This window comes from Symphalangus syndactylus, chromosome 1 (assembly GCF_028878055.3).
Source record: "Symphalangus syndactylus isolate Jambi chromosome 1, NHGRI_mSymSyn1-v2.1_pri, whole genome shotgun sequence".
Lineage (NCBI taxonomy): Eukaryota > Metazoa > Chordata > Mammalia > Primates > Hylobatidae > Symphalangus > Symphalangus syndactylus.
In genome coordinates, this window is record NC_072423.2 from 111,918,583 (window position 1) to 111,945,632 (window position 27,050).

Consider the following 27,050-nt stretch of genomic DNA (forward strand, 5'->3'; position numbering starts at 1 on the left):
GAAAATATGCAAAGCTCTGTACACTCTCAGAGAAGTATGCATATATGCAGTTTGGTTTATAGTTTTCTGTACTTCACTGTCTCTGAGGGCAGTCTTTTTGCCCTGTGTTAGCCTTGGATTAGAGGGTAACAACAATCATATAAGGCTGTGGTTCTCAAGTGTGGTGTTAGAAGTGCTCATTGTCAGGTTCCACCTCAGAAACAGGTTGGGACCCAGCTATCTGTGTTTTAAGAAGCTTTCTAGATGATTTTTGCCACACTTTAGGGAGAGTCCCCTGATGAAATTTATACTCCTGTGTGGTCCTTACGCTTCACACATCCCATATTGTGCCTTTGAGAAACCACCTGCCATCCTCTTGTTGTGACAGTACTCTGTTCCTCCTAGGCTATGTCTTGCCCAGCCACGTGACTGAGGAGATGCTATGGGAGTGCAAACAGCTTGGGGCTCACTCCCCCTCCACCTTGCTGACCACCCTCATGTTCTTTAATACCAAGTAAGTGTTCTAGAGGCTCCACTGCTGGCATCTGTCCAGTGAAGAGTGTGGAAACTATCCAAGAGGCCTTCTGAATTCCTCTGACATATATTTGAGAAACTGGGCCCTAACCCCACTTGGCTGCATTTTATTTGGTAACCAGTGAGGCAAACACCCTTGCTAGACCCCTACCATCCATCTTGATGTGGCTCCTGCACTGGACACTGCTTGGGTACGGGCCTGCCCAGATCTTGGGAATGTGGGCAGTGGCTCCTCTGAAGCACCAGTGGGCAGAGGATGAGTCATGGTATCCTCCTGGCACCCCTCCCTCTGCCTTGCATTTTACTTGTGATCCAGGTACTTCCTATTGAAGACGGTGGACCAGCACATGAAGCTGGCCTTCTCCAAGGTATTGCGACAGACAAAGAAGAACCCCTCTAATCCCAAGGATAAAAGCACGAGTATCCGGTACTTGAAGGCCCTTGGAATACACCAGACTGGCCAGAAAGGTAGGGAAAGGAGGCAGGGATGGCAAAAACAGGTGCTACTTGTCCTGCCCTGTCCTGCCCTTGTGCCTGTGAGGCTAGTGATAAGTGTAAAGGTTGGGATTTGCTGGTTAAAATTCTCCACTCCCTTCTCCCCAGCCAAAAATTCCAAACTTTCCTCCTAGAAGCAGAGAAGCCCCAGACAGAATAGCTGCCTCTTCCCTTAGTAGTCACTGCCCATGCCTCATACTTTCCCTTCTGCAACCCTGTATTTCCTAGTTGGGCTGGCTGAAAGCCTAAGGTTCCTGATCTGGGCCTGAGGTAAGGCAGTCTGATGCCAGGTCTGTGGTGGTGGGGATGTGTGTTTTATAGTTACAGATGACATGTATGCAGAACAGACGGAAAATCCAGAGAATCCATTGAGATGTCCCATCAAGCTCTATGATTTCTACCTCTTCAAATGGTGAGGGTTTATTGTGACTGGCTGTCTATGTGTGCGCATATGTGTGTGTATGTGTGTGCATGCTCACTTGTGTGATCACTTGTCATGGGGAGAGGCATTCTCTAGTCCCAAACCAAGTAAAAACACTCACAGAAAGCTAAATTTAGAAGCAGCCTTGCTCTGGCTTTCCAAAGGTGTGTGATGTGCCTAGCACTGATAGAAAAAGGGGTCCCGGGTCCCTACAGTCACCTTTCATGAAAAGGGTATGAAGGTACAGAGAATCTACCTTCATCACATATTGAGCATGGCCCTGCTTCCTGGCCTTGACCTTTTGTCACTGCCACCATTAATCTAGGTGAGACTCCTCTCAGCTTTTTCTCCCTTTTGCCCCTTCAATGGTTTCTCATTACATAGTAATTCTTTTATGGCAAACAACTTTGATGCACTCCCCCTTGCTAACCTCATGTCTGTGGAGCTCTTAGTTCCCTAGCCACACTAGCTCCTCTCCACTCAAGGGCATCATATTATGCCTCTTCTCAACTTAAACACAGCTTATCAGGGAAGCATTTCCAGATCTCCCACCTCTTCCCTGTGGCTGTTTCCTCGGTAGCACTTATCACTGCTTTTTATTTTGTATTTGTTTAATTGCTGCCTGTGTCCCCTCCTATCTGTAAGCTCCATAGGTAGGAAATACTTTTCCTGCCCATTTTTTTAAATATCAGCACCTAGTGCTGACCTGGCACTAGTAACCCTTAAATAAATCTTGAATGGATGGATGAATAACTGTTAGAGGATACAGGATGCCAAGTACTTAATAGAGGTACAGCACAGTTCGGGGGAGGGGAGTGAACCCAAGTTTAGGGCCCCAGTGTAATGGCCATCATTATTGGGTAGAAAACACAACATGAGGCCGGGCACCGTGGCTCATGCCTGTAATCCCAGCACTTTGGGAGGCCAAGGTGGGTGGATCACCTGAGGTCAGGAGTTCGAGACCAGCCTGGCCAACATGGCAAAACCCCATCTCTACTAAAAAATACAAAAATTAGCTGGGCTTGGTGGCACATGCCTATAGTTCCAGCTACTCAGGAGGCTGAGGCAGGAGAATCGCTTGAACCAAGGAGGCGGAGGTTGCAGTGAGCTGAGATCACCCCACTGCACTCCAGCCTGGAGACAAGATGCCATCTCAAAAAAAAAAAAGACATGCGCAAAGACTTGGAGGTAGACCCTTTGAGCAGTGAAGTTGGCTTCAAGTAGGATAAGGATAGACTCACATGAGTCCATGAGAGCCCTAGGCTGGTGCGGTCAGTGATGGATCACAGCTGGTATGTGGGAAGGAGGGGCAGAGGGGAAGTAACCCAACATTTAGGGGATTTGCAGTAGTCCCAAAGGAGGACCAGGATGTAGTGTGTGGTGGCTGCATGGAATTCAGTAGCTGTGCCACAATAACTTGGGGCCTTACTGTTTGCAGACAGCATCTGTCTGGGAGGTTCAAGGTGGGAGGGTTGAAGTTTTATTGGTGGTACCCAACTTTTATCCACATGTTCTTCAGCCCCCAGAGTGTGAAAGGCCGGAATGACACCTTTTACCTGACACCTGAGCCGGTGGTGGCCCCCAACAGCCCAATCTGGTACTCAGTCCAGCCTATCAGCAGAGAGCAGATGGGACAAATGCTGACCCGGATCCTGGTGATAAGAGAAATTCAGGAGGCCATCGCAGTGGCCAATGCAAGCACTATGCACTGAGATGCCTTGGCCATGGCGCAAGAGAAACCAGCCAGGAAAAACCAGACAGACTTTCACACTAAAGAAGAGGCCTCCATTTTTTCTTTTTTCTTTTTTTTATGGTGTAGTTACGAAGCCTTTCAGGCTGCTTCTGTTTAAAATATAAAAGAAAAACTTTGCCCCCTTTGCATCTTCATAAACCTGCTGCGGCAGACTCCTCAGCCGATGGTGGCTCTGGGTTTCCTTGAGTGTCATATGTCCTAGAAAGTTGCTGGCTGACTCTATTTTGTCTGGGGCCTGGGGAAAGGGCTTGGACTGAATAGAAATGTGGCCCCTTTCCATCTTCAAGAGAGATGGAATTAATGATGGATGGACCCTGCAGGGAATCTCCCCGGCCGACTTCCACTGGGCTGACAGACTTTGCTGACCACAGGGGAACGATGTTCTTTTCTTTCTTCATGCTCAGACATAAACTTAGCATCTTAATGGAAGAAAAATGAGGGGGACTTCAATTATGATTTATTAAAGACAATTTCTATTACACCCTCCTTTATGACAAGTGACATTTTAGATGTAAAAGTAAAAACTTTACCATGCCTTTTTTTTTTTTTTTTTTGGCCTAACATTGAGGCCTTAAAACCTGAGGCTCCTGTGCCTGATGGAATTCTTGTAACATACACTTGTGTATCATATAAAGATACCACTCTGTTTCTCTTATGTATTCTTACTCTAGTTGTTTATTAAGAATGACAAGCACGTCTTTTCAACATGTTAGTGAACAACGTCTCTTTATTTTGGGGAGAAGCCCGGCGGGACAGTAGAAGTAAAGCCTTGCCTGTTAATTGAACTGGCCAAGGTCCTGCGGGGAGTGGGGTGGGACGTGAAATCGCAGCTCTTCAGTGTCCAGGCCAGTATGTGCTGTACGCATGCGCTGTTTCTTAACCGCCAGCTCCGCCCCCGCCGCAGCGAGGCGGATCGGTTCCGCCCGCGCGTACTACGCCCTGACGTCAGAGTCGCGCGCGGCGTAGTGACGAAATCGGCTGGTTTATATTGGCGCGCCGCAGACGGCAGAGGTCTCTGCGGCGCGGTCCTCGGAGACACGCCGCGGTGTCCTGTGTAGGCCATGGCCGACTACCTGATTAGTGGGGGCACGTCCTACGTGCCAGACGACGGACTCACAGCACAGCAGCTCTTCAACTGCGGAGACGGCCTCACCTACAAGTGCGGGCCTATGGGGCTCACCTGGGCGAAGAGGGGCGGCACGCTGGGAAGGCCACATGGGGGCTTCCGTGGAGCCCTCTTGGTCGTGGGCGTGGGGGACAGGTTACGGGAATTGGCCACCCACCTCCGGGGCTCACTTTGAGACATCTGGAGCGGTGCTTGGGGTACGGAGAAGCATCTCAGTAGTGCTTGGAATCTCAGGCTGGAGACTCCATGCTCCAGACACATGGAATTGTCAGGGTGCCAGGAGCACTGATGACAGCTCGGTGGCAGAAAAGGTCCCCCGTCCCCATTTCCACCTTGTGCCGTGCTTGTGACACACAGGCTCTGTCAGTGCCACTGTCTGCTCACATGCGTTACGGGTTGATTGATACATGGGGATGGAGTCTCATCCTGCCCTAAGCTGAGAGCTTTACCCCCAATTCACTCCCTTCCCTCGCAGTGACTTTCTCATTCTCCCTGGGTACATCGACTTCACTGCAGACCAGGTGGTGAGTATGATCAGGAATTGGGTCCTGAACATCAAGGTGAGCCAAGGTGCTACTGTCACCTGGTCTCTGGGCTACCTCACCAGATTGGGCTTGGGGGTGGATTTTATGGGATCATGTTACTGGTTAGCATGCAGGTCATACAAAAGTGCCTTCTTGTGGGGGACTCAGTAACACCTTGAGGTGTAAGAGATTCTTTCCCACACTGGTTGACTTTTGTCTCCTCAGGACCTGACTTCTGCTCTGACCAAGAAAATCACTCTTAAGACCCCACTGGTTTCCTCTCCCATGGACACAGTCACAGAGGCTGGGATGGCCATAGCAATGGCGGTGAGCCCCATGGGGTGTGGGGGAAGGAGCAAGGACTCCATCGCCTTTCCCCAAAGGCATTCAGTCCTGCTTCTTGTCACTTAGTAGTAGTCTCTTTTTATCCTGTAGCTTACAGGCGGTATTGGCTTCATCCACCACAACTGTACACCTGAATTCCAGGCCAATGAAGTTCGGAAAGTGAAGGTCAGAAGGGCAAGGATCATTAGCAAGCGCTCCTGGGAATTACACTGAGGTGGGGTGGGGTGGGAGTAGGGTTTGTTCTATTAATTAGTATTCTTTCTTCCCACCATGGGGTTCAGTTACTGAGAAGACCCTGAGATTCTGTTTCTTAAAGCAGCAGCAATAGACCAGGTGGACAGTGCCTCCAGCCTACCCTTGTCTCTAAGATGTGTTGGTGTGATTTGGTCTTGTGGCACTGCCAAAGGGATCGATAAGCAGAGACCCCATGCTTCAGATCAAGAGCCTGATAAAAGTAGTTCAAAGATGCGATGCCCTTTCTCACCATCCCTTTCCAGAAATACGAACAGGGATTCATCACAGACCCTGTGGTCCTCAGCCCCAAGGATCGCGTGCGGGATGTTTTTGAGGCCAAGGCCCGGCATGGTTTCTGCGGTATCCCAATCACAGACACAGGCCGGATGGGGAGCCGCTTGGTGGGCATCATCTCCTCCAGGGACATTGATTTTCTCAAAGAGGAGGAACATGACTGTTTCTTGGAAGAGGTGGGTGCCACTGGCAGAGTAGATCCAAGCTCTGGCAGCCCAGGTTGAAGACGGGGCTTCTGTTGTCTGTATGACATCTCTGATAGCCTCTCCTCTCTGGGAAAGAGGAGTGTCAAGCCAAGTTTCTGACTCCTTCATTGGGTTCCTGCATCCTTTCCCCACCAGAGGCTTTCAGGCTTTCAAACTGCCCAAATGCTTGCTAGTATTCATGCTTTGTTCTCTTAAACCCCTAAGGTAGGGGCAGTGCTTGAGGTCTGCCCTGATTTTCTTGCCATTGTTCCTGTGTTGTTAGCGTAAGAGGGTGCTCCCTGTGCCATGTTGTCCTTTCTACTCATCCCTCACTCAATACCATACTGCTTAGGAATTATTGGGATCCCTTGAGGAAGGGTGGTTTGGGTGTGAATGTATGAACGTGGTGGTCCATGTAACTTCACCCCTGAATTAGACTGGGCATGCAAAAGTGACTGGCCATAGGCCAGGCGTGGTGGCTTACCCCTGTAATCTCAGCACTTTGGGAGGCCGAGGCAGGCAACTCGCGAGGTTAGGAGTTTGAGACCAGCCTGGCCAGCATGGTGAAACCCTGTCTCTACTAAAAACACAAAAAATTAGTTGGGTGTGGTGGCGCATGCCTGTAATCTCAACTACTTGGGAAGGAAAGAAAAAAGAGTTGACTGGCCATAGTCAATGACTGGCCCTTCTTCACATCTCACCTCCCACATAGATAATGACAAAGAGAGAAGACTTGGTGGTAGCCCCTGCAGGCATCACACTGAAGGAGGCAAATGAAATTCTGCAGCGCAGCAAGAAGGGTAAGTCCTAGAGCTGGGAAAGGGCCTGGAACTAATGCCCAGGGTCCTGATTCATGTCCTGCCCTGACCACAGGAAAGTTGCCCATTGTAAATGAAGATGATGAGCTTGTGGCCATCATTGCCCGGACAGACCTGAAGAAGAACCGGGACTACCCACTAGCCTCCAAAGATACCAAGAAACAGCTGCTGTGTGGGGCAGCCATTGGCACTCATGAGGATGACAAGTATAGGCTGGACTTGCTCGCCCAGGCTGGTGTGGATGTAGTGGTTTTGGTGAGCTGCTACACAGGTGGGTTGGGGCAATAGGGACAGCTGCCACATCACAGTCTCAGACTTACTTCCTGTCCCAGGACTCTTCCCAGGGAAATTCCATCTTCCAGATCAATATGATCAAGTACATCAAAGAGAAATATCCTAATCTCCAAGTCATTGGAGGCAATGGTAAGGCAAGATTGTGCCCTGAAGGATATGTGGTGGGAGTGGGTAAGCTGGGCTCCCACCTTAACCTTCACATGAGTGTTTTCCTTTCTTTCACCATAGTGGTCACTGCTGCCCAGGCCAAGAACCTCATTGATGCGGGTGTGGATGCCCTGCGGGTGGGCATGGGAAGTGGCTCCATCTGCATTACGCAGGAAGGTAAGAATGCCCACAGAGACCCCAGTTTCAGGCCCCACATACCTTGGAACCAAGCACTCTTATGGGGACAATAGAGTCCTCCAATAGGGGCAACCCTGGGGCCAAATTGGCCTCTTGGATGGGTGACATGGCTGGAAGCAAGACAAGGTCTTGTCATCCATCACCTGCCACTCCCTTGCCTAGCCTGGCCTTCTTGCTCCTGCTGTGCACCTTCTCTAAACTCTGGTCTGTTTGTTTTATTTAGTGGCTCCCAAGATCCCTCCAGACATAAAGTCCCACAGCCCCAAATGCCCTTCTACTGTCACGGGTTGCTATAGTAAGTCCAGCCCGGCCCACTGGCCCGGCCCAGCTGCCCACTGCCCGGCTGCTTGGTTGACGTAGCTGTAGCTCCCGGGGTTTGTGGTGCTGATGGGTGGGCAAGGCCAACTGATACACAGACCATGGTTTGGGGGCGGTACTCAAGAACATAGCTCCCTCTTCCTCCTGGGGTGCTGATAGGGCAGGACCTTCTTCCCTAGGCAGGACCTTTCCTGCCCACATCTTATGCAGTAGGCATAGCTCAGGGACCAACTCCTTTGTGTGGTCCTTGCTCTCCCATACAACCACTGCCTGCTCCACACAACCACAGCCTGCTCTCCTACACAACCACTGCCCTTATCTTGCCTGAGCTGCCCACCATTCAGGGAGGAAGGGCTGGGCCTGACCTCAGTGCCTCTGGGGACTAACTGCACGGTGACTCCTGCCCCATCTGATACCAGCTGGACGGGGGCTTTCCCGGCTGCTAAGACTGCATGTGCCTGAGGCTGCCCTGGGCACTGCACACATGCACGTGCACACGTGGGGGTGAGTAGAGGTCAGCACAGCTGTTTGTACTATTTAAGGCAGATGCAGCAGCAGCCATCCCAGACACGTCTCTTACTCAGCCAAGCTGCAGTCCTGATGCGGATGTAGCCAAAAGCTCCTGAGCCCTAAATGTGGCCACAGGGTCCACTGCCTGTCCCCATTAACCCTATCCACCCATGTGTTCCTCCATCTCAACAGTGCTGGCCTGTGGGCGGCCCCAAGCAACAGCAGTGTACAAGGTGTCAGAGTATGCACGGCGCTTTGGTGTTCCGGTCATTGCTGATGGAGGAATCCAAAATGTGGGTCATATTGCGAAAGCCTTGGCCCTTGGGGCCTCCACAGGTGAGGCCCAGTACCCGTAAAGGCCAGTGGGACCCCTCCCCAGTGCTGCTTAGGCTCTAACCCAAGCACTCCATCTGTCCACAGTCATGATGGGCTCTCTCCTGGCTGCCACCACTGAGGCCCCTGGTGAGTACTTCTTTTCCGATGGGATCCGGCTAAAGAAATATCGCGGTATGGGTTCTCTCGATGCCATGGACAAGCACCTCAGCAGCCAGAACAGATATTTCAGGTGGGACAGGCAAGCCAGTTACCCCACCCTAATCCTGCACTGACGGTCTCATCTCTGCTGTGACCTTGCCCGTGTCTCTGCCTCTCCCTGCAGTGAAGCTGACAAAATCAAAGTGGCCCAGGGCGTGTCTGGTGCTGTGCAGGACAAAGGGTCCATCCACAAATTTGTCCCTTACCTGATTGCTGGCATCCAACACTCATGCCAGGACATTGGTGCCAAGAGCTTGACCCAAGTCCGGTGAGCTTGGGGAGCTGGGACATGGGTAGAGGGGCTGGTCCAGGGCCAGCTACCCACATTTGACCTCTGCCCTTCTTCAGAGCCATGATGTACTCTGGGGAGCTTAAGTTTGAGAAGAGAACGTCCTCAGCCCAGGTGGAAGGTGGCGTCCATAGCCTCCATTCGTAAGTCACCCTGTCCTTGGTGGGGCCTCTGCCATGCCTCATGCTTCCTTTCTCCTGCCCTCACCTCACAGGTGGTCCTTCTGCCTGCAGGTATGAGAAGCGGCTTTTCTGAAAAGGGATCCAGCACACCTCCTCGGTTTTTTTTTTTTTTTTTTTCAATAAAAGTTTAGAAAGAAAAAAGTGATGCCTGATCTTTCAACAGACAGGTGGGGCTCTGTAGCTGGCACTACCACAGATGCACACAAACACAGCACCCTCATTTCCAGGGGGAGCCTCAGGCCCCGAGATAAATGTGCTCCACGGACCTGGAAGCAGGTAGTTCCAGGTCCAAAAAGTTCCTCCTGGGGCTGCTCACAAAACAGCTCTGACCAGCTGTGGCTCCTGGGGTTTCAGTCTCACACTGAGCATCTGACTCTGGCTCCCGAGGGGTCAAAGAACAAGCTCTGGGACTGGCATACACAGGGCATCCTGCTAGCCCATAGCTTGGCCATATAGGACCAGGTCAAGACACATATATATTCCCTAACTTGAATTTCTCTCGGCCAGGCACATTGGCTCATGCCTGTAATCCCAGCACTTTGGGAGGTGGGCGGATCACTTGAGGTCAGGAGTTCAAGACCATCCTGGCCAACATGGTGAAACCCTTTCTCTACTAAAAATACAAAAATTAGCTGGGTGTGGTGATGAATACCTGTAGTCCCAGCTACTCAGGAGGCTGAGGCAGGAGAATCACTGGAACCTGGGAGGCGGAGGTTGCAGTGAGCTGAGACTGCGCCACTGCACTCCACCCTGGCAAAAGAGCAAGACTTGTCTCCAAAAAAAAAAAAAAAAGCCGGGTGTGGTGGTAGGGGCCTCTAATCCCAGCTACTCAGGAGGCTAAGGCAGGAGAATCGCTTGAATCCAGGAGGTGGAGGTTGTAGTGGGCCAAGATCACGCCACTGCACTGCAGCCTGGGCGACAGCAAGACTCCATCTCAAAAAAAGAAAAAAATCAGCGATTTTGTGAGAAAAGCCGTTGAGGTCCTCTCAAATCTGCATGTGAGCAAGTAGGTCTAGAACAGGTAAATATACTGCTTCCTGACTTCTGAAAAGCCAAGGAATCCTAAGTTATCTAGGTGAAAAACTGACTCCTTGGTTTCTTCACATTCCCCTCCAAGAGCCCAGTGAGCCATCAGCTCCTGGCCAGCAACACACCTGATACAAAATGGGAGAAGTGTATAAATTATTATGTTGATAAGCAAAATAAGTGCCAAAGGGTAGATAAGAGTGAAAGCATTGGGAAGCCTGGCAGAGTGCAGTCAGCAGGTCAGTTCCTGGCGGTTCATTGAGCAGCTTGGCCCAAAGATGTGAGTGAAGTGCCTCCTGGTGGAGGGATGAGAGCAGCTCCAGTTACTCGGCCTTCATGACACAGGAAGTTGAAGGTGGCACAGGCATTGGGCTGCAAAGAAAAGGCCAGCATCAGCCTGTCTAGCGCCAGGCCTGTGCTCCCCGCAGCATGCCCCAGTCCCGGGACTCACCGTGTCCTGCACTTCCACAGCAATGCCCCGCTGCCTCATGGCTTGAAGCACCTGGGACTGCAGCCTCTCGGTCCGGTCTCCAGTCCCCACCACAACAATCTCTAGGGAAGGGTGGGTGTGGCTAGTCTACAGTTCTGTTGAGAGGCTGCGGTGGGGGTCGCCTTTTGGGGCCCAGAACACCTCTGTTCTCCCTCCCCTCCCCCAGTACCTATCCGGGGCTCCAGCATCCAGAAGAGGGAAAAGCTCTCTTCGGTGATGTCCTGGTGGGATCCCACCTGTGCAGGGAGGAGGCACATTTAATACGACAAATCCATGCAGCCTCTCCCCACCTCCATCCACTACAGGAGACAGAGGAAAGCCAAGTTTGCAGGGACCAAGCAGGGTGAGGGCCTGTGACTCTGGGCCTCAGTTTCCACACTGCGGGCCAGGACTCACGTTCCATTGCACCACTGAGTGCGGGAGCAGAGCGCAGGGGCCGAGCACGCGGTTTCCGTTTATCATGAAGCCGCGGCTGTTGTAGCTGTCGATGTACATGGCCTGAGCGGCCTCGCGTTGCAGCAGAGAGATGCGCGTCCGCTGATACAGCTCGTCATCCGCCGGCGAGAGCCGATGCCCGCGCCGCGGGGCCCTGAGGAGGGAAAGGGTCAGGGGCGCGGGGCCGGGCTGGGCCGCCCGAGAGGCCGGAAGGTGCGGGGTTGGCAGTCGCCGGCCCTAGCGGGCTGGATGGTCGAGGGTGCGGGGTCCAGGCTCACCAGGGAAGCTCAACGGGCGGACAGCGCAGCGAGGGTCGCGCTCGGTACAAGCTACGTAGCGCGAGAGCCGTGGCCATGGCTGACCGACGCGCGGCGAAGTCGTCACCGGCGCCGTTAGTCACCGGGATGGGGGGGCCCTGCGGAGCCTGACCCAGCGCGGCTGCAGCGCCCCCTGCGTCCCGGAGGGCACCGCACAGCTCGGCCGGCCCAGCAGGCGAGTGTCATCTGTCTTAGGAGGCGGAGTTCCCCGACCTCCGACGCAGCTCCAGTGTCAGCACCTGCCGCCCTCCCCGCCCTGGGACCTTGCCCATAGTCCCGGAGGAATGGAACACCTGGCAGCGTGGCCGCCCTCAGGGCGTTGCCTGGGCCGCAGCCGCGGCCTGGCCCCCGGGCTCTCAGCTATTAAGCCGCGCTCCCGGGGCGGGGCAGCCGACCACCTGGTCGTGTCACGAACACCTGGCCAGGCTGTCGGTGCCAGACTTCTAGCCCCTAATCCCAGCCTTTGGGGCTTCGGGCACTGTGGGCGGGGCAGTCGGCTCAAATTTCTCCGGCTAGACGCCGAAGCACGCCCCGTCCTAACCGTCACCCGCGCGACCGTTGGCCTCTCCGCCGCGCGCGGAGAGGGGCGTGGCCGAGCGTGGATTGGCTTCTTGGGTCCTCTAGGGGGCGCGGCCAGATGGTTTCTCCTTAAAATGGCTCCAAGTCTGCGGGCAGCCAGAGCAGGCGGAAGGGCAAGCTGTGATAGTGTTTGGGTGGCTGTTCGGCTAGGCCAGGCCAGGCCGAACCGGACCAGACTTGAAGTAGAAGCGCGTGGAGCATCACCTTGTCCTCGTTCACTCTGCTCGCGTCCTGGGAGTTCCCCGTCCCCCGTCTTGATCCAAGTCAAGGGCCTACTGGCGCGAGAGTCGCTGGCCCCCGCGCGGGGTTTGGGCAGCTCGGCACGCCGGCTCTGTCGTGGCCTCAGGGGTACATTGTCGCGTTCGCTACCCGCGGGGCCGGGCGAGCGGGAAGCTCGGCACAGTCGGAGCCTGGTGGTCGGTCTCCTGGGGCCGGTCGCAATGGGTTTCCGGGGGTCCCGCCGCTGCTCTGTGGACCCCTTCGGTCCCTGGTGCTCCGGGCGCTGGCAGCGTCACCGGACAAAGGCCACCGAGCGCGGGGGTGTCCCCGAGGTGGACGCGCGGGTTTACTTCCTCTCTGGCCCCACGGGCGCGCTTCCCTCCTGATGGATTCCGAAGCCCGCCCCACCACCGTCACCGCACCAGTGGCCCAGGCTTCGTGGGACCAACAGGGCTAATCTTGCCCCGCGGATCTAATCCGGATCGGGACCCGGTCCTAGGGGAGGCCCCCACCTCCCCTTCTATTGTTCTGGGGCCCAGGTGAGCGTCTTGTTCCCTCTAGACTCGGTTTCACAGCCTACTCCCGGGTCTTCCTCCTGGGACTGGGGATGGGCGGGTTCTGATGTGGCTCCAGGGCGAGTGACCTGGGGGCAGGAGCTCCCCCGCTCCCCGCCAACGGCTGGACAGCGGGCAACGGAATCCCAAAAGCAGCTGTTGTCTCCAGAGCATTCCAGCTGCGCTTGGATTTCGTCCCCTGCTCTCCTGCCTGAGCAGCGCCCTAGCCCAGATGGGGTGCCCCTGACCCCCAGACATACTTTACTGAGCCGCTTGGGTCTCAGTTCCTCTCAGGTGCGCCCTCAGGCTGGAAGTGATAGGTGTAGACGTGGGAGAGCCGAGGCTGGTGGCCATCTCTGGAACCCTGGGGAGCATTGGCGAGGGAGGGTGGACCCAGGACCTCCGGGTAGGGCTGCAATGGTAGTGACTCCCCCAGGGCTGCCTCAGCCCGCATCTCGCTAAAGATAGCCCTCTACTTCCTGGGGAAAAACCACCCCAACCGTCTTCGTGGATGAGAGTATCTGAAGTCTTCAGTTTGAGGGTTCCCAACCCTGCTAAGCAGTTGTCTCCAGGTCATGCACCTTCAGAATGGAAAGCGCTTTGGAATGACACGATCACTCCCGTTGAGTGGGCACCGGAGAAGCCATCGGGAATGTCGTGTCCGCCCAGTGCTCTTTCGGCGCCTCCCAGCAGGGCCTCAGCCCTGGCCCAGAAAGGGGCCTTGCCAAGCTTTTCCTGCCCCTGGGTTTCCCTGCTCTCCGGATTTCCCAACTCTCTCTACTGAGTTAGCTTCTCCATTAAAAGGAATGGGGGTGGGGTGGGGGGTGAGTATGTTACAGTGAAATGAAAACATTTGGGAACTTTTGTGGGAGAAAGAAAAAGACCTTTCCTATTGGTAGAGGAGCAAGATACTCCAACTGAGGCCTATTTTCTATTATGGTCACATTATTTGGTTGGCCCGTAAATGGCTGTTGCCTAAAACAGGAAGCGTTAAGGATCGTTGTTAAAGCACACCAGGTTAAAGGAGTCACATTAAAAGCTGGTCATTCTGGGCCGGGCGCGGGGGCTCACGCCTGTAATCCCAGCACTTTGGGAGGCCCAGGCGGGCGGATCACCTGAGGTCGGGAGTTCGAGTCTTGACAAACATGGAGAAACCCCGTCTCTATTAAAAATACAAAAGCCGGGCGTGGTGGCGCATGCCTGTAATCCCAGCTACTTGGGAGACTGAGGCAGGAGAATCACTTGAACCCGGGAGGGGTAGGTTGCAGTGAGCCAAGATCACACCACTGCACTCCAGCCTGGGCAACAGGAGCGAAACTCCGTCTCAAAAAAAAAAAAAAAAAAAAAAAGCTGGTCATTCTGGAAGACATCATGATGGTTGTGATTTCTCAGGTATCAAGAGAAGAAAACTGGCAATTATATCAGAGTGCGCATTTATTGGGCATGAAGACTACCCGGGCTGGGTGCAGTGGCTGATGCCTGTAATCCCAGCACTTTCGGAGGCCAAGGCGGGCAGATCACGAGGTCAGGAGTTCGAGACCAGCCTGACCAACATGGCGAAACCCCGTCTCTACTAAAAATACAAAAATTAGCCGGGTGTGGTGGCGAACGCCTGTAATCCCAGCTACTCGGGAGGCTGAGGAGGAGAATCCTGTGAACCCGGGAGGCGGAGGCTGCAGTGAGCCGAGATCGTGCCACTGCACTCCAGCCTGGGAGACAAGAGCAAGACTCCGTCGCAAACGAGAAAATGCTTGCAAATAACCTGAAACCGCGGAACACTATTCTTTTTAAAACGAGATGTTTTAAATAGGTCGTGAAAGTGGCCTTAATGTTATACTGCCTTATTCCAGTGACAAATATTCATCATGTGTAAAATGAGAGAAATGAAATGTTATTAACACAAAGATGTGAGACTTCCATGAGAAGAGACGGTACCCTGTCTAAGCGCCCACCGAGTCGCGAGGATCCTTTTCCTGGTTAAGGCCTGGCCACAGCGAAAGAACCCTAGGCCCAGGGAGGGCCCCGAGATTTCAGATCCCGGGGCCCGGCTGTGCAGGTGGACCGCGCGGAAGGGGCGCTGGGGGCGGTAGGTCGAAAGCAGCCGACAGGGCTCCCACTGGCGCACCTGTTCACTTAACGGGGACCGCCGTCGCGTCCCCGCCCCAGCTAGTCGGTCCTTTCCGGAAGTTCCACCTCCCTAAATTTTTTCCGGTTCCGCTTACTCCTTCCGGTCACCATGGCGACCAGGCGCCTTGGGGTGGGGGAGACGCTAGGGGCCCTCAACGCGGCCCTGGGGCCAGGCGGTCCGGTGTGGATCAAGGAGACGCGTACCCGCCACCTGCGTTCCCGAGACTTTCTAGCACCGCACCGCGCGCTGCAGGCGCGCTTCGATGACGGCCAGGTGGGCGTGAGCCGGGAGGGGCCGTGCGGCCGGGAGATGGGCCCCGTGCCGTGGCCCGCTTACACGCCCGTTCTCCCGCAGGTTCCGGAGCGTTTTCTCCAAGCCCTCGCCTGCCTGCAGGGCCCTGGTGTGGCCCCGGTGCTGCGCTGCGCGCCGACCCCCGCGGGTCTGTCTCTCCAACTGCAGCGGCCCGCCGTCTTCGAGCGCGTCCTCAGCGCCGTGGCCGCCTATGCCACGCCCGCCTCGCCTGCCTCGCTGGGCCAGCGCGTCTTACTACACTGCCCAGCACTGCGCAGCTCCCCCTGCGCACTCCGCTTGAGCCAGCTGCGTACGGTGCTCGTGGCCGATCACCTGGCGCGAGCCCTGCGCGCTCACGGGTGAGCGGGGCAGCGGGGCCGGAATGGAGAAGGTGGGACTACCGGGGACCTAGAGAGCGAGCGGCGCCGCCCTTGGGGACTGCGGCTGGAGGTGGGAAGTCGTGGCGAGCTGGACCAGGTGCTCAGGCTGAGGCGGCCGCCCTCCCTTCGCAGGGTGTGCGTGCGCCTAGTGCCAGCTGTGCGGGATCCGCACATGCTGACCTTCCTGCAGCAACTGCGGGTGGACTGGCCCGCTGCCTCGGAGAGAGCTTCCTCCCACACCCTGAGGAGCCATGCCCTTGAAGAACTTACCTCTGCTAATGACGGGAGGACACTGTCCCCTGGCATCCTAGGCAGACTGTGTCTGAAGGAGCTGGTGGAAGAACAGGGCCGCACAGCTGGCTATGACCCCAACCTGGACAACTGTCTGGGTAGGACCTGAAGCCTAGCAGGGCCAGAAAAGGCAGGAGGGGGTTAGGGGGACATCTCTGCTTCTTCCCAGTCTCAGCACCTGTCTGTTCTTTTTTCAGTGACTGAGGATCTCCTCTCTGTGCTGGCTGAACTGCAAGAGGCCCTATGGCATTGGCCCGAGGACAGCCACCCAGGCCTGGTTAGTGACTCCCAGCCCTATGGGTTCTCCCAAACCAAGTATACTGTACTTCCACAGTTATGATTGTCCTCCCTTAGGCTGGGGCCCCAGATACTGGTACAGATGGCTGCCTGGTTGTACATGTTGTTAGCTGTGAGGAGGAGTTCCAGCAACAGAAGTTGGACCTGCTTTGGCAGAAGTTGGTTGACAAGGCTCCACTCAGACAGGTAGGTTAATGATGGTGGAGCTCCCCACCACCTAACCCCCAACCTCAGAGGGCCCTTGACAACCCACCGAGGGGCTTGTTAGCTGACAGGTCCAGAAACCAACACTTGACCTTGGAGGAGTTGCTGGACTAGAGAGGGAATGTACAGCAGGTGCAGAGGCTCTGGGGAAGGGGGCTCTGTAGACACATCCCAAGAACACTGAAGACCAGGTTGAGAAGGCTGAACCGTGCGTAGCCTGAATGGCTGGGTAGAAGGAGGCACTCAACCTGGCAGTTCCAATTCGAGGGAGTCTGGGCTGAGTAGAGGCACCAGATTTGGGCTCCTCAAGGGACTTCCTGGAGAGTAGCGCCAACTAGGCTGAGCCCCTGACGTCTTTCTGACAGAAGCACCTCATCTGTGGCCCTGTGAAAGTAGCTGGTGCACCTGGCACTCTGATGACTGCCCCTGAGTACTACGAGTAAGTGAGGCTGGGAGGAACACCAACCTAAGCCAGGGTAGTGTGGGGGGACTCTTTATGCAGGACCCCCTGCCCACTGGCCTTCCTCTCTTCCAAACACAGGTTCCGGCATGCCCAGGTGTGCAAGGCCTCAGCACTGAAGCATGGTGGGGATCTGGCAGAAGGTGTGCCTGGGAAACCCTGGCTATGTTCTGGGTTAGGGGCAGGTTTTTTGCATCCCTGCCCTTGCCTGCAGACTGACTGACCAACCCTGTACTCCCTCAGACCCAGCCTGGACAGAGATCTTCGGTGTTCTCTCTGTGGCCACCATCAAGTTTGAGCTGCTGAGCACAGCCCCTCAGAATCAGGTGAGCCTAGGAGCCTGACAGGGCCAGTGTTGGGGGACAGGGTGTGGTGGCTGCCTTCTCTCTGCAGCTGTGCTCCTGTTCCCCAGCTCTTCCTGGCTCTGGCTGACAGCAGTATCTCCACGAAGGGCACAAAGAGTGGCACCTTTGTCATGTATAATTGTGCCCGTCTTGCCACACTCTTTGAGAGTTACAAGTGTAGTATGGAACAAGGTCTGTACCCCACTTTTCCTCCTGTGAGCAGTCTGGACTTCTCACTGCTACATGATGAGGTGAGTGTCCCTCCCAGTAGCTGGCACAAGGAGGCCTGGACTTCCCCTCCCAGCACCTTTCTCCCCCACAGGGTGAGTGGTTGTTGCTCTTCAACAGTATCCTCCCCTTTCCGGATCTGCTGAGCCGGACAGCAGTGCTGGACTGCACAGCCCCGGGGCTCCACATTGCTGCACGCACAGAGATGGTGAGGCACAGACAACCAGGACACTCTACACTCTATTCTTTATTCTGGCCTGGGGCACAAGAGCAAAGAGATGGGCCAGTGACTCAGTCTCTGTCTCTAGATATGCAAGTTCCTGGTACAGCTCAGCATGGATTTCAGCTCCTACTACAACCGGGTACACATCCTGGGGGTGAGCGCACAGCAAAATGGGGTGGGACGTGCAGAGGGGTACAGGGTAAAGGCAAAGGAAGCAGAGGATGAGACCAGCAGGCCCTTTTTCTTTCAGGAGCCTCGACCACACCTCTTTGGTCAGATGTTCGTCCGCCTGCAGCTTCTGAGGGCTGTGCGTGAGGTGCTCCATACTGGCCTGGCTATGCTGGGTCTCCCTCCACTGAGCCACATCTAAGGCCACAGAGGCTCCAATACTTGGGAATGTTCACCAAATCATCAACTGGAAAAAAAGCAAAAACCCACAGCCAAAATAAATTGGTACTGTTACAAAGTTCTGTCTTGTCATGGGGAGTGGGGCATATTCTTGGCAGCACTCCACTCACCTTCAGCTCCTGCACCGACATCAGGAACCCACGGCCACCACCTCCTCCCCTCAAGGCATGCTGAGCATGGGCACAGACAGCCCATCCCTGCTCCATGCTGTCTGTGAGCAGGCCCCATGCCCAGCACGCCGGCCACCGTGGGATACCTCAGTCGTACCAGTTGTAAACCTCAAGCCCCTGACCCCCAAGGGCACAGCGGTGGCCAAACTCAGGGCTCACAGGCCAGCAGTCCATGTCAGCCACATCTGGCACATGGAACACAGTGCTATTCATGAAGGTGGGTTCACCATGCCCCAGACGCCAGAAGGTCAGCCGTTGATCAATGGAGGCTGAGACCATGATGCTTGGGCTTAGGATCTTGAGGCCTGTCACATGGGCAGCATGTGCACAGGGGACAGAGTATTCCTCTAGCACACGCAGCTGGGGTACCAGCCCAGCCTCTCCCACAGCCTCTTCTAGCTCTAGCATCTCCACAGCAAGCACGAAGACATGGAGGGATCCATCTTCACTGCCACTGGCCACGAGATGATGGTGGCCCTCACGGGTGGGCAAGGTGTGCAGGCTGTTGATACCACAGCTGTGGGCCTGGAGAGTCAGGGAGGGGGTGCCAAGCCCTGAAGGAAGAGGGTAGTTGTCAGGGCCCCGCCTGCCACATGTGTGAGGGCTATGTGACAGGTGAGGAGGGGTAGCCACGGTTGCACATTAGCTACTCACGGTAGGGAAGCCCGGGATCCACTGGAGGCTCCAGGACAGTGGAGTCATGGTCTAGCACGGTGGTGAGATCCCAGAAGGCCAGGCTGCCATCGGTAGCTGCGCTGCACAGAAGGAGCCTCCTGAGAGCCAGGAAAAGACAGCCCGGTCAATAACAGACGAAGCTCAACAGGAACCCCCCACCCAGCCCATGCAGGACCATCACCCAGCCCCTCTCACCGTCTCTGGTTGGGTGCCTCGTGTGTAAAGGAGTGGACCTTGAGGACACATCGCTTATGGTGGAAGGTTTCAGCAAACAGCTGCAGAATCCGCCCAGAATCCTGCAAAAGAAAGAGCCTGGGGGGCGGGGGGTGGCCCAGCTCAGAACGCATCCTAGACAACCTTACTTCCTTTGTCTCCCCACTGGGCCCTATGCTCTCACCTTACAGCCCCATCACTACAGGCAGCAGCCACAAGGGGGCCAAGGCTGGGCTGGTCAAGTTCACACACAGCAAGAGACATGTACCTGCAGAGACAACATGCAGCTGTCAGGTGGAGCCTGCAAGCCTGGGACCATCTGCATGACCCATACCACACCCTGCCCAGGAGCATGTATTACCTGGTCTCCGGGTCTATCTTAACCATCCGATGCCGATTGCGTTGCCGATCCCAATACTCATCTAGCCGGTGGGACGAAAGGTGCATGACGTGGCAGGCGAGACGGCTTGGGGTGCCGGGGTCCGGAGTAACCATGATGCTGAAGCAGTGCATCTCAGCCCGCCCCCCCGCAGACACCACATGGGCAGTCAGGCCTGGCTGAGGATCCTGAGGGCCACCTGGCGTGCCAATGCCCCATACAGCCACAGCACGCACCGAGGAGATATGGTTACAAACAGCTGTGAGTGCGTGGGCTGAGCCTGTGGTTGTAGGGAGTGCTAGGACACAGACAGTAGTGTCCTCACTACAGGTGATCACAATGTCAGTCAAGTCAGGCCCCTCACTGCCAGGCTCCAGGTCATCAGGCTGCATGAAACTGGGCACTCCATATTCAGGCCCCAGGGTAATGGTGCCTACACGCTTTACACAAGTGATCTCACGGCCATGCAGACCCTCCCGGAGAATCACATGTGGCCGGCTGCAGCCACCCAGAGCCCTGTACAGCATGACATCCCCATCCTTGAGGTAAGCAAAGGCCATGGCCGCCTCAGTATCGGAGAAGGCCCACGAACGGTGCCCTCCACCACAGTTGACGATGTGCAGCTTCTCGTGTGACCGGGGGTTCCACACCACAAACTCATTGGCATGGAAACCCAGGATAACCATGCTCCCATCGGGCACTATGCGGAGCCCAGCTAGCCAGTTCATGCCTCGACAGGACTTCTGCCTTAGGACTGGCTGGAGCTGGCCGTCTCGTACAAACAGCTGGTAGTAGGCGCCATCACGCCCTGTGGTATACACATAGCCACCATGGCACGTGACTGAGGTCACACCCTGCTTCCCATGCAGAGAGGGCAGGGTAGACACTGGGCCCAACCCAGTGAAAGCATTCCCACCCCCACTACTACCACTACCCACTCCAGGTGCCCCAGCACCAGCCCCAGCCTTGCCTCCCACCCCAGGGTCCTTTAGCAGACCTGGTCTGGAGGGGAACAGCAGCACAGAGCCCCGGCGGTCACCACACACCAGGAAGTCACCTGGGGGTAGGAAGGCACTGCATGTGTGCCATCTCTGCTTGCTTGGGGGCAGCAGGTACCGACAACGTTCCTTGACAAAGATGGCCTTGCCAGAGGGTGCGGCTGAGATCTCTAGGCAAGCTACTACCCCGCCAGGGCCCGAAGCCAGCAACAGGAGCTCCTCATAACCACGCAGGGCCCAGCTCAAGCTGTGCACCTTCCCAGGAAACAGGGTCTCATCCACAGCAGCAGTTGGAGTGTTGATGGGGACAACCTTGACACAACCTTCCCCATTGGCCATAGCACACAATCCGAAGCCCTCGGGACCAGGAGCTGCCTCCAGCAGGCAGTAGGACTGGAAATGTTTATCCTCTAGCAGCTGCTCCCAACACTTGACCTCGACGTCATAGAGATACAGGGCCCCTGTATCAGTCACTGCCAGCAGTCGCCAAGAGCCAGCCAGCGTCACAGCCTTGAGGGTACCTGGCCTACTACGGGACTTGAAGCAGAGAGCCGAGACCCCCAATCCCCGGTACCCACGCCCTACCAAGTGCCACAGCCGAATGCCTGAGTCATCACCCCCAGTGATCACCCAGGCCTGCCTCTCATGGGCAGCTATGGCCCGGATCCCACGTCCCTGGTGTCCCCGAAAGGCCTGGAGGATCTCACCTTCATGGCTCCACACCAAGCAGACACAGTCCTCTCCTGCACTGATAAGGTAATTCTCTAGAAGCTTGACCTGCCACACACGGGCGCTGTGCCCAAAGCAGTGCCCAATATTCTGCACCCGACCCCCAGGCACTCGCAGGTCGCCCACCTTCCAGATACGAACGCTTCGGTCTTCTGAAGCTGTAGCCAGCAAACCCTTGCTTTCCAGGTATGACATGCTGAAGATGATGCCCACATGCCCACTGATTCGTCGGTCAGGTGCTACAGGTTTGTTGTCTGTTAAGGCAGTTGCTGGGTACCAGACCAAGAGCTGGTTGGAAACAGCACCTGCCACTATGGTCAGCTCCTTCCAGGCGTCTCCAATCAGGCAGGCTGAAGAGAGGGTGCATCTGTCTGTGCAGGGCACCTCTTGCAGGATGCACCCTACTACAGGGTCATATAGCACCACTGAGTTGTGGCCCAGGGCCAAGGCTATATTTCCCTCAAGCCAGCGTGCATCCCAAATCCAGTCAGACATGTTCCACAGGCCAGAGCGCCAAAGCTCCCGGAAGTGGCCCTGTCCCCAGCTAATTTTCACAACTCGGAGTCCCTTGCTTCCAAACACAGCCACCATGGCCTCCAAGTCAAGGTCTCCATTAGGCTCTGGCCGTACCCGGAAGCCATGGATAAGATAGTGGCCAAGCAGGTTCTGCACTCGCTTTATCATCTGCAGATGCCCACCAAAGTCCAAGCTGTACACCAGGACATCGGGACCCTCACCTAGACAGAGGCAAAGAGCCATGTCAGAGCTAGGTACCTAACTCTGATGACCCACAAGGAAGAGATAGGGATCAGGGAAACTTCTCGGCATGTAGCCTATGAATGCATCAGGACACACAATCCTGCAGCTTGAATCTTAGAAAATCCTTGGTCTCGAACGGGTGTGGTGGCTCACGCCTGTAATCCCGGCACCTTGGGAAGCCAAAGCGAGACTCCGTCTCAAAAGAAAAAAAAAAAAAAAGAAAATCCTTGGTCTCGGCCAGGCGCAGTGGCTCACGCCTGTAATCCTAGCACTTTGGGAAGCCAAGGTGGATGAATCACCTGAGGTCAGGGGTTCAGGACTAGCCTGGCCAACAAGGTGAAACCCCATCTCTACTAAAAATACAAAAACTAGCCAGGCGTGGTGGCACGCACCTGTAATCCCAGCTACTCTGGAGGCTGAGGCAGGAGAATCGCTTGAACCCAGCAGGTGGAGGTTGCAGTAAGCCAAGATCATACCACTTCACTCCAGCCTGGGTGAAAGAGTGAAACTCCATCTCAAAAAAAAAAAAAAGAAAGAAAAAGGAAAATCCTTGGTCTCAGCTTCAGCTGGACTTTCAGTGCTGACTTTGTGCTTCCCTCATCAGTCACTCTTTTTTTTTTTTTTGAGACAGAGTCTCACTCTGTCACCCAGGCTGGAGTGCAGTGGCGTAATTTCAGCTCACTGCAAGCTCCGACTCCCGGGTTCACGCCATTCTCCTGCCTCAGCCTCCCAAGTAGCGCCCGCCACCACACCTGGCTCATTTTTTGTATTTTTAGTAGAGACGGGGTTTCACCGTGTCAGCCAGGATGGTCTCGATCTCCTGACCTCGTGATCCACCCGCTTCTGCCTCCCAAAGTGCTGGGATTACAGGTGTGAGCCACCGCGCCCGGCCAGTCACTCTTTTTTTTTTGAGACAGAGTCTCACTCTGTCGCTAAGGCTGGAGTGCAGTGGCACTCTGTCGGCTCACTGCAACCTCCATCTCCTGGGTTCAAGCAACTCTCCTGCCTCAGCCTCCCAAGTAGCTGGAATTACAGGCGCCCACCACCACACCTGGCTAGTTTTTTTTTGTTTTGTTTTGTTTTGTTTGAGACAGAGTCTCGCTCTGTAGCCCAGGCTGGAGTGCAGTGGCGCGATCTCAGCTCACTGCAAGTTCCACCTCCCGGGTTCACGCCATTCTCCTGCCTCAGCCTCCCGAGCAGCTGGGACTACAGGCGCCTGCCCCCATGCCCGGCTAATTTTTTGTATTTTTAATAGAGACAGGGTTTCACCGTGTTAGCCAGGATGATCTCGATCTCCTGACCTCGTGATCTGCCCGCCTCGGCCTCCCAAAGTGCTGGGATTATAGGCGTGAGCCACCAAGCCCGACCAGTTTTTATATTTTTAGTAGAGATAGGGTTTCACCATGTTGGCCAGGCTGGTCTCAAACTCCTGACCTCAGGTGATCCACCCACCTTGACCTCCCAAAGTGCTGGGATTACAGGCATGTGAGCCATTGTGCCTGGCCTCCTCATCAGTCACTCTTTTTTTTTTTTTTTTTTTTTTTTTTTTGAGATGGAGTCTCGCTCTGTCGCCCAGGCTGGAGTGCAGTGGCGCAATCTCGGCTCACTGCAAGCTCCGCCTCCCGGGTTCACGCCATTCTCCTGCCTCAGCCTCTCCGAGTAGCTGGGACTACAGGCGCCCGCCACCACGGCCGGCTAATTTTTTGTATTTTTAGTAGAGACGGGGTTTCACCGTGGTCTCGATCTCCTGACCTCGTGATCCACCTGCCTCGGCCTCCCAAAGTGCTGGGATTACAAGCGTGAGCCACCGCGCCCGGCCTCTTTTTTTTTTGGGACGAAGTCTCGCTCTGCCACCCAGGCTGGAGTGCTATGGCGCGATCTTGGCTCACTACAAGCTCCACCTCCCAGGTTCACGCCATCCTCCTGCCTCAGCCTCCCGAGTAGCTGGGACTACAGGCACCTGCCACCACACCCAGCTAATTTTTTGTATTTTTAGTAGAGACGGGGTTTCACCGTGTTAGCCAGGATGGTCTCGATCTCCTGATCTCATGATCCGCCCACCTCAGCCTCCCCAAGTGCTGGGAATACAGGCATGAGCCACCGCGTCCAGCCTCATCAGTCAACAGCCTCATCAGTCACGCTTGATGTTCAGTTCAACCACAAATTTCTCAAACTCAGAGCCTCCTCCTCACCTCGCTTTTTTTTTTTTTTTTTAAATTAAAAAAAAAATAGAGATGGGGCCTGGCACAGTGGCTCACACCTATAATCCCAGCACTTTGGAAGGCAGGAGGCTCGCTTAAGCCCAGGAGTTTGATACTAGCCTGGGCAACATGGCAAAACTCCACCTCTAAAAAAATTATACAAATGAGCTGGGCATAATGGCGCATGCCTGCGGTCCCAGCTACTTGGGAGGCTGAGGTGAGAGGATCTCTTGAGCCCAAGAGGTGGAAGTTGCAGTGACCTGAGATTGCACCACTGCACTCCACCCTGAGCAACAGAGCAAGACTCTGTCTCAAAAAAAAAAAAAAAAAGTGAAATAAAATGAGAAGGATTTTGACAATGCAAAAAGAAAATAAAAATGTAAAAGGAGAAAGTCTAATCCAGTGGTTCTCCACAGGGGGCAGCTTTCCCCACAGGAGACATCTGGCAATAGCTGGAGACAGTTACGGCTGTCTCCAGGGGTTGTGCTACTGGCAACTAAGGCCAGGGATGATGCTAAACATCATACAATGCACAAACAGCCTTCCAACAAAGAATTATCTGGTCTAAAAGGTCAATAGAGGCAAGATTGAGAAAATCCCGGTCTAATCTAACAAGACTGGGTGAGTGGAAGGGGATGCCAACTTGAGGACACAATATTTAGAGTTAGGATTCAAGGATAAGCAGCAGTTAGCCAGAGGAAGGGAGGCGGAAGAGGGGGACTGGGAAATGTCGGGGTGGGGCATGGAGCAATGGGAGGGTTTGCAGCTTTCTTGGTGGAGAAAACAGCATGTATGATTGTCCTGAGGTGGGCAAGAGCATTGAGTATGGTGGATGGAACAGGAAATGAAGAGCTCAGGAAGAGGCCAGAGAGGCCGGGTATGGTGGCTCATGCCTGTAATTCCAGCAATTTGGGAGGCTGAGGCAGGCGAATCACTTGAGGTCAGGAGTTTGAGACCAGCCTGGCCAACATGGTGAAGCCCCATCTCTACTAAAAATACAACAATTAGCTGGGCATGGTGGTGGGCACCTGTAATCCCAGCTACTCCAGAGGCTGAGGCAGGAAAATCACCTGAACCTGGGAGGCGGAAGTTGCAGTGAGCCGAGACCGTGCCACTGCACTCCAGCCTAGGTGACAAAGCAAGACTGTCTCAAAAAACAGAATTGTAGCTATATAAAAGTCACTTTGGAAGCCACAGAAGTAGGTGAATTCACTTGCAGAGAGCTTCTTAAACTGCATTTCCCAAGTTATTCCCCACCTTAAAGCCCTTCAATAGGTTCTCCCCACTGCCCTTAGGGATAAAGTCAAATCAAGGCCTGAAACAATGTGGCCTCTGCTCGCTCGCTTGTCCAGCCTCCTTTCCTCCCAGGCTCCATTCCTGCTCTAATTTCACAAGAATTCCCTCCTTCCCCCAAAATGACAGATTCTTCCAGCCTCAAGGCCTTTGGCATGCTTACACTCTTGCCAGGAACTCACCCCTTTTCCTAGTTCACTCTTGTGGTTCTTTGAGTTTCTGCTTCGTTGTTCCCCCTCAAAGAGCCTTATGAGTTTAGCTCGCGGTAGGAACTCCGCGCTCCAAGAACTGCCACACCAGATCAAAACTGGATCATCCCCACCCCATACACACACCCTCTTAGGACTGGTGGCAACTCACTCAAGGCCTGACCGCCAAGGCCCTGCCTCAGGACCCTTATACAACTCAGCAGCACCAACATGGGTCATTAGTGGCTTCATGTAATGACTGTTCGAGACCAGCCTGGACTCTGACACCTCAGGTCCCAGGCCTCGCCTGTCCTTTGCGACCTGGTTCTCCTTGGAGGGACCTCCACACCTGATTTCCTGGACCTCAACCATCTCAGGAGGGGGTCTCAGCCCCTGCTTCCCCGGACACCGCCCCCTACTCGGAAAGGTCTCATCCGCCATTTTCCGCGACGCCACCCTCCTCAGAGGATCTTCACCCCCACCTTAGGGGGAGGAGACTCATCCAGTCCTCGAGAGGCCACACCCTTGCCCTCTCCCGGCCCCGCCTTCCCCAAGAGGCCACACCCCGTGAGGGGCCTCCTCCACCTCCCGGCTCTGCCCGGTCTCCTTCGGAGAGGCCAAGCCCCCGCCCATCTCCTAGAAGGGAGCACACCCCCTCAACCCTCCGCTCCCGGGCCTCCGCCTCCGCGCGGCCGCGTTCCCCTGCACCTTCCCGCGGTTCCACCTGCCCATTCCACGCGGGCTGAAGTTTATGAAGCGCCGCAGCAGCCACATCAGCTTTGTCTCTCGGGCCCCGCCCTCCTCAGGTAGGCCCTCGTCCCCGCCGTCTCCGGGGCTCCCTTCCCACCTCCGATTGGCCTCAACATGCTCCCCGTCCTTCTCCTCAGGGCATCCCTTTGTCCCTGTGGCACCGCCCCTGGCAGGCGCTGTTTCTTTCCCCCTTTCCACCTGGCGTGCCTCAAGCCAAGCCTCACCCGCCAACAGCCGATCCCCCACGCACTCCAGACCCGTGACTGGCAGGAGTATAAGCTCCGAGGTTGCCCGCGGCCAAACGTAGTCCTCGAGAGCGTCCATGTCGATCCTCGAGGTGCTGAGGCAGCCACGGCTAAGAAGGGAGCTGAACTCTCGCGAGAACGAGCCTTCCCGGCGCGCCGCGCTGCCGGTCAACAGCGCCCTCAGCTACAGGTAGCAGAGACCAGGGCGCCCGCGGCTGTTGTCCAATGACGACCCTTCGTCTCACGCAATCCAGCTCATCATTGGCGGAGCCCGCGGAGGGGCATTCCCTCCCTCCGCCCCCTCACGTGACGCTTGCGGGGCGCTCCCAGCTGCCAGCCCGCTGCACATCGCGCGGACTCCCTCCCGCTGACTCGGAGCTTGTCGGGCCGGACGGC

At 55.4% G+C, this 27,050-nt stretch overlaps 5 protein-coding genes across 31 annotated transcripts in view; 3 read left to right on the forward strand and 2 right to left on the reverse strand.

Annotated features, from left to right (window-relative positions):
* The window catches only part of QRICH1 (glutamine rich 1), a 62,237-nt gene extending 58,348 nt beyond the window's left edge, over positions 1 to 3,889 (forward strand). For all 6 annotated transcript variants that reach the window (XM_055277755.2, XM_055277765.2, XM_055277785.2 and 3 more), the window contains 4 exons: positions 385 to 493; positions 830 to 981; positions 1,330 to 1,420; positions 2,949 to 3,889. In XM_055277755.2, coding sequence (XP_055133730.1) covers positions 385 to 493; positions 830 to 981; positions 1,330 to 1,420; positions 2,949 to 3,141 — 545 coding nt within the window. In that variant the 3' untranslated portion in view covers positions 3,142 to 3,889. The remainder of the gene's footprint in view (positions 1 to 384; positions 494 to 829; positions 982 to 1,329; positions 1,421 to 2,948) is intronic.
* A 237-nt stretch (positions 3,890 to 4,126) lies between these two features.
* IMPDH2 (inosine monophosphate dehydrogenase 2) lies at positions 4,127 to 9,321 on the forward strand. Of its 5 annotated transcripts, XM_055278111.2 has the most exons (15): positions 4,127 to 4,341; positions 4,784 to 4,832; positions 5,058 to 5,159; positions 5,268 to 5,342; positions 5,675 to 5,881; positions 6,603 to 6,690; positions 6,764 to 6,963; positions 7,041 to 7,131; positions 7,231 to 7,326; positions 7,571 to 7,642; positions 8,368 to 8,511; positions 8,596 to 8,740; positions 8,834 to 8,977; positions 9,058 to 9,141; positions 9,232 to 9,317. In XM_055278111.2, the coding sequence occupies exons 1-15, from the start codon at positions 4,244 to 4,246 to the stop codon at positions 9,251 to 9,253; spliced, it is 1,617 nt and encodes a 538-aa protein (XP_055134086.1). In that variant the 5' UTR covers positions 4,127 to 4,243; the 3' UTR covers positions 9,254 to 9,317. The 5 variants fall into 5 exon arrangements, with proteins under 5 accessions (XP_055134086.1, XP_055134096.1, XP_055134105.1 ...); XM_055278121.2 differs by lacking the exon at positions 7,571 to 7,642 and having other exon boundaries at positions 9,232 to 9,321; XM_055278130.2 differs by lacking the exon at positions 5,268 to 5,342 and having other exon boundaries at positions 4,164 to 4,341.
* Positions 9,322 to 10,345: 1,024 nt separating this feature from the next.
* NDUFAF3 (NADH:ubiquinone oxidoreductase complex assembly factor 3) lies at positions 10,346 to 12,015 on the reverse strand. Its single transcript, XM_055278362.2, has 5 exons — positions 11,410 to 12,015; positions 11,093 to 11,285; positions 10,866 to 10,932; positions 10,658 to 10,758; positions 10,346 to 10,578 (listed from the first exon to the last, which is right to left on the reverse strand). The coding sequence occupies exons 1-5, from the start codon at positions 11,484 to 11,486 to the stop codon at positions 10,462 to 10,464; spliced, it is 555 nt and encodes a 184-aa protein (XP_055134337.1). The 5' UTR covers positions 11,487 to 12,015; the 3' UTR covers positions 10,346 to 10,461.
* A 110-nt stretch (positions 12,016 to 12,125) lies between these two features.
* On the forward strand, positions 12,126 to 18,112 carry DALRD3 (DALR anticodon binding domain containing 3). Of its 10 annotated transcripts, XM_063610059.1 has the most exons (13): positions 12,126 to 12,785; positions 14,193 to 15,201; positions 15,283 to 15,578; positions 15,732 to 15,988; positions 16,088 to 16,167; positions 16,245 to 16,373; positions 16,757 to 16,830; positions 16,933 to 16,994; positions 17,095 to 17,177; positions 17,264 to 17,446; positions 17,518 to 17,631; positions 17,732 to 17,800; positions 17,897 to 18,112. In XM_063610059.1, the coding sequence occupies exons 2-13, from the start codon at positions 15,037 to 15,039 to the stop codon at positions 18,014 to 18,016; spliced, it is 1,632 nt and encodes a 543-aa protein (XP_063466129.1). In that variant the 5' UTR covers positions 12,126 to 12,785; positions 14,193 to 15,036; the 3' UTR covers positions 18,017 to 18,112. The 10 variants fall into 10 exon arrangements, with proteins under 10 accessions (XP_063466129.1, XP_055133978.2, XP_055133996.2 ...); XM_055278003.2 differs by having other exon boundaries at positions 17,732 to 18,112; XM_055278021.2 differs by lacking the exon at positions 12,126 to 12,785 and having other exon boundaries at positions 13,219 to 15,201; positions 17,732 to 17,785.
* Positions 17,651 to 26,967, reverse strand: WDR6 (WD repeat domain 6). 9 transcript variants are annotated; one of them, XR_010113682.1, is made up of 8 exons: positions 26,634 to 26,967; positions 20,489 to 21,568; positions 19,474 to 20,299; positions 19,297 to 19,380; positions 19,095 to 19,211; positions 18,879 to 18,997; positions 18,165 to 18,778; positions 17,651 to 18,061 (listed from the first exon to the last, which is right to left on the reverse strand). XR_010113682.1 is itself a non-coding variant. In XM_063609522.1 (7 exons), exons 1-7 carry the CDS (start codon positions 26,731 to 26,733, stop codon positions 18,312 to 18,314), a joined length of 2,793 nt encoding a protein of 930 aa, XP_063465592.1. In that variant the 5' UTR covers positions 26,734 to 26,967; the 3' UTR covers positions 17,651 to 18,311. The 9 variants fall into 9 exon arrangements, 4 of the variants coding, with proteins under 4 accessions (XP_063465592.1, XP_063465579.1, XP_063465591.1 ...); XR_010113677.1 differs by having other exon boundaries at positions 20,489 to 21,955; XR_010113678.1 differs by having other exon boundaries at positions 19,474 to 21,568.
* Between the last annotated feature and the right edge of the window lie 83 nt (positions 26,968 to 27,050).